Source organism: Phascolarctos cinereus, unplaced genomic scaffold (assembly GCF_003287225.1).
Source record: "Phascolarctos cinereus isolate Bilbo 61053 unplaced genomic scaffold, phaCin_HiC Scaffold_9;HRSCAF=440, whole genome shotgun sequence".
NCBI classification, from domain to species: Eukaryota; Metazoa; Chordata; class Mammalia; order Diprotodontia; family Phascolarctidae; genus Phascolarctos; species Phascolarctos cinereus.
In genome coordinates, this window is record NW_027556402.1 from 250,132,832 (window position 1) to 250,136,160 (window position 3,329).

Genomic DNA, 3,329 nt, shown 5'->3' on the forward strand with positions numbered 1-3,329 from the left:
GAACTCTGGGGCTAAGATACAAATCAAATTTCTGCTCCACATGGTAGGTCAACTTTTCTCCTCCCTAAGCACCAGATCCTTAAATTCATCCTCATCTGGTAGAGGATCCAGACTCTTTGATATGTTGGAAATGAAGAATAAGAAGAACTGAACTTTTTTCACTCTCGGTCACCCAGGAAGCATTTATTATATTCCACACTGTGACCATCATAATACAAGACACTGAAAACTGAAAAGGAAACAGAATTGGGTGTCTGTACCTTAAGCTTACAATCAGATAAACGTTACAAGACACACAAATCTGAAAGACTTGCTAAGGCAAATGATGAAAGGTGTATCAATGAGTAGATTAAGTGCTATAGGACTACAAAACTAAAGAAATTAGGAGAAGAAAGGAACATTTATGGGTACATTCACTGGGGGAATCTGTGAGGTGAGTCTCAAGTATTGCTTCAAATCATACACACACACAGAGCATTTTTTTTGTGTGGTATAGAATAAGAAAATAAATTCCTTACATTTAGCATATACTGACTATATAGGAAGTTGCAGAAGACCTTTCAGAGGCTTTGCCCTCTCAACAGCTTTCCTAAAGGCTTTATTGACCTCTTTGTTCCTCAGACTATACACAAGAGGGTTCAGCATAGGGATTACTGTGGTGTAGAACACAGAGGCCATTTGGTCATTGTCCATAGAATGACTTGAATTGGGTTGTAAGTACATGAAGATTACAGTCCCATAGAACATGGACACTGCTGTCAGGTGTGAAGCACAGGTGGAAAAGGCTTTCTGTCGGCCCTCTGCAGAATGCATTCTCAGGATAGTAATGAAAATGAACATGTAGGAGGTCAGGATGATGAGGAGGGCAAAAAAGACATTGAAGGCAGCCAAGATGAAGAGTACCACTTCATTGATATGGATATCAGAGCAGGAGAGAGCCAGAATTGGGGGAATGTCACAGAAAAAATGATGGACTATATTTGAACCACAGAAGGATAGTTGAAAGGTGAAGCCAGTGTGGATGGAGGACTCAATGATACCCCAGATATAGCAGCCAATCACCAGTTGCATACACACATTTGCTCTCATAGTAGTGGTATAATGGAGAGGCTTACATATAGCTGCATGGCGATCATAGGCCATAACAGCTAGGAGGAAACAGTCCACACTAGCAAAGGCCACAAAGAAGAACATTTGAGCAGCACAGCCATCATGGGAGATGAGCTTGTTTCCTGTGAGAATCCCAGCCATCATTTTGGGAGTGACAGCTGATGAATAAATACAATCCACCAAAGAGAGATTGCTGAGGAAAAAGTACATGGGAGTGTGGAGTTGGGGATCCAGGTAAATCAGCACTATGATCCCCAAGTTTCCCACCAGGGTTACAAAGTAGATGAATATGAATGTAATGAAGAGGGGTACTTGAAGCTCTGGGGCATCTGTCAGTCCCACAAGGATGAATTCATTAACCTCTGTACTGTTCTCCACAGACGCAATTTGGGAGATGGTTCAGGCATCAGTCACAACAGGAGAAAAAAAGAAAAATTATCCTCATAACATAGTAACAAAAAAAGTCATGAAGACATTGGTTGGCTTCTGATACAAATATCCTTTATTCTTCATCTACCTTCTTGGTGTACCCTCTGATATATCTTTGAACTTTGCTAATGTACCTCTGTTGCTAGTCAAGAACAAAACAGGGGCCTTCAATTAGAGTACTGTGGAATGCATGCTAAGCAGAACCTAAGGATATTATGTGTTTGTGTAGGCATCCACCCAGGGAATGAAGTTCATAGCTCTGTCTCTCTAGAAAGTGGTACAGGGTTAATGTTGAGTGAGCTGAAGACCGCTGATGATAAAGGTTACTTGCATAGGGTTAATAGCTCTGTTGGTGTATGCATATATGCCAACCACCTATTCTGCTGAATATACTCACTCTATCCATTACCACCAATGGGAACTTGCTTATCAGTATAGCGAAACATCGTTTCTTTATTCTCACTCCCTGTTGGCCATTCAAGACGATTCTTGGAACTCTCTTCCCCTCTGACTTTTGTGACATGGCACTTATGTTTTTCCCCCTTTTGCTCTAATTATTCTTTCTGTCTCCTTTGCTAAGTTCTTTCTCCTAGTGATAAGCATTCCTCATGGCTCATTTCTAGGCCTTCCATACTTCTCTTTCTACATTCTCTCTGATAGTTCATCTAGTCCCATCAAGTCAAGCACCATCACTATTCTGAAAACTCTTCAAATAGTAGCTTTCATCCTGTCTGTTCATTGTGGCTCTGTGATATCCCCACCATTTACCAGGGGTGGAGAACCTTTGGCCTTAAGGCCACATGTGGCCTTTAAATTCTTGAGGATGGCCTTTGACTGAATCCAAGGAGTGATATCTCGCATGTTCTCAAGCCACTTTAAGGCCAAGAAATACAGGCAAACAAGAAGTCTTAATATCCCTATTGATTTCCTAACATAAATATGTGGTGATCTAGAAAGAGCGCTGGGCTTGGAATCATAGGTTAGTGATTTGAATCCTTGCTCTGTCACTTATTACTGGAGTGATTTAGAATAAGTCACCTAATGTCTCTCAGTTTCCTTATCTTTCAGTGAAGATATTGGACTAAACTACATCAAAGTTCCCAACTGGCTCTAAATAAATGATGGTATAATCTCTTTCAAAATACAAGTAGATAATATAACCACCTAGGATTACTAAGTTATGTTAATTTTTCCATTTGTGCATCCAAAACTTAGCAGTGTCTTTCACTTACTAAATATTTAAGAAATGATCACCTTTCATTCTTTTGACTCTCCCTCACCTGTATAGTTTCCACATCATCTCATATTTATTCCTTCCTCACCACTCAGTCACCTTTCTAATTCAACCACTCATAACCTCTTGTCTAGACTATAACATTTGCCCTCTACTGTCAGTCTCTCCCCTCTCTGATATAGCTACTACAAACCTGCCAAATTTATATTTCTAAAGCATAGATCTCACAATGGCACTACACAGTTGAAAGGTCTTCTGCAACTTCCTATAACCTCTAGGATAAAATACTAATTCCTCTTTTAGAAATTTAAAGGACTTCACAACCTGTTTCCAACCCATATTTCTCAACTGCTTTTATATGATTTCAAATCACACAATCTGTATTCAAGGCCAATTGGTCTATTTTTAATTCTCTCTAAACAAACTACTATCTTTCCCATCAGTGCCTTCATCCAAGGTGCCTCACAACTTACAATGGTCTACTTCATCACTTCTTCCTCTTAGAATCCCTAACTTCCTTCATGGTTCTATTCAAATACCACCTTCTACATACACA

General features: G+C 39.8%; 1 protein-coding gene across 1 annotated transcript; it reads right to left on the reverse strand.

The window, feature by feature from the left end:
- Positions 1 to 534: 534 nt before the first annotated feature.
- Positions 535 to 2,839, reverse strand: LOC110200757 (olfactory receptor 5B12-like). The gene is made up of 2 exons (XM_020976165.2): positions 2,820 to 2,839; positions 535 to 1,477 (listed from the first exon to the last, which is right to left on the reverse strand). Exons 1-2 carry the CDS (start codon positions 2,837 to 2,839, stop codon positions 535 to 537), a joined length of 963 nt encoding a protein of 320 aa, XP_020831824.2.
- Positions 2,840 to 3,329: the final 490 nt, after the last annotated feature.

Excerpts from the sequence above, each read along its gene's own strand:
- LOC110200757 (XM_020976165.2), bottom strand. The coding sequence starts at position 2,839 with ATGATGTGGAAACTATACAG. Across the intron at positions 1,478-2,819 it reads ATGATGTGGAAACTATACAG|TACAGAGGTTAATGAATTCA; the intron begins GTGAGGGAGAGT and ends TGTGGAGAACAG.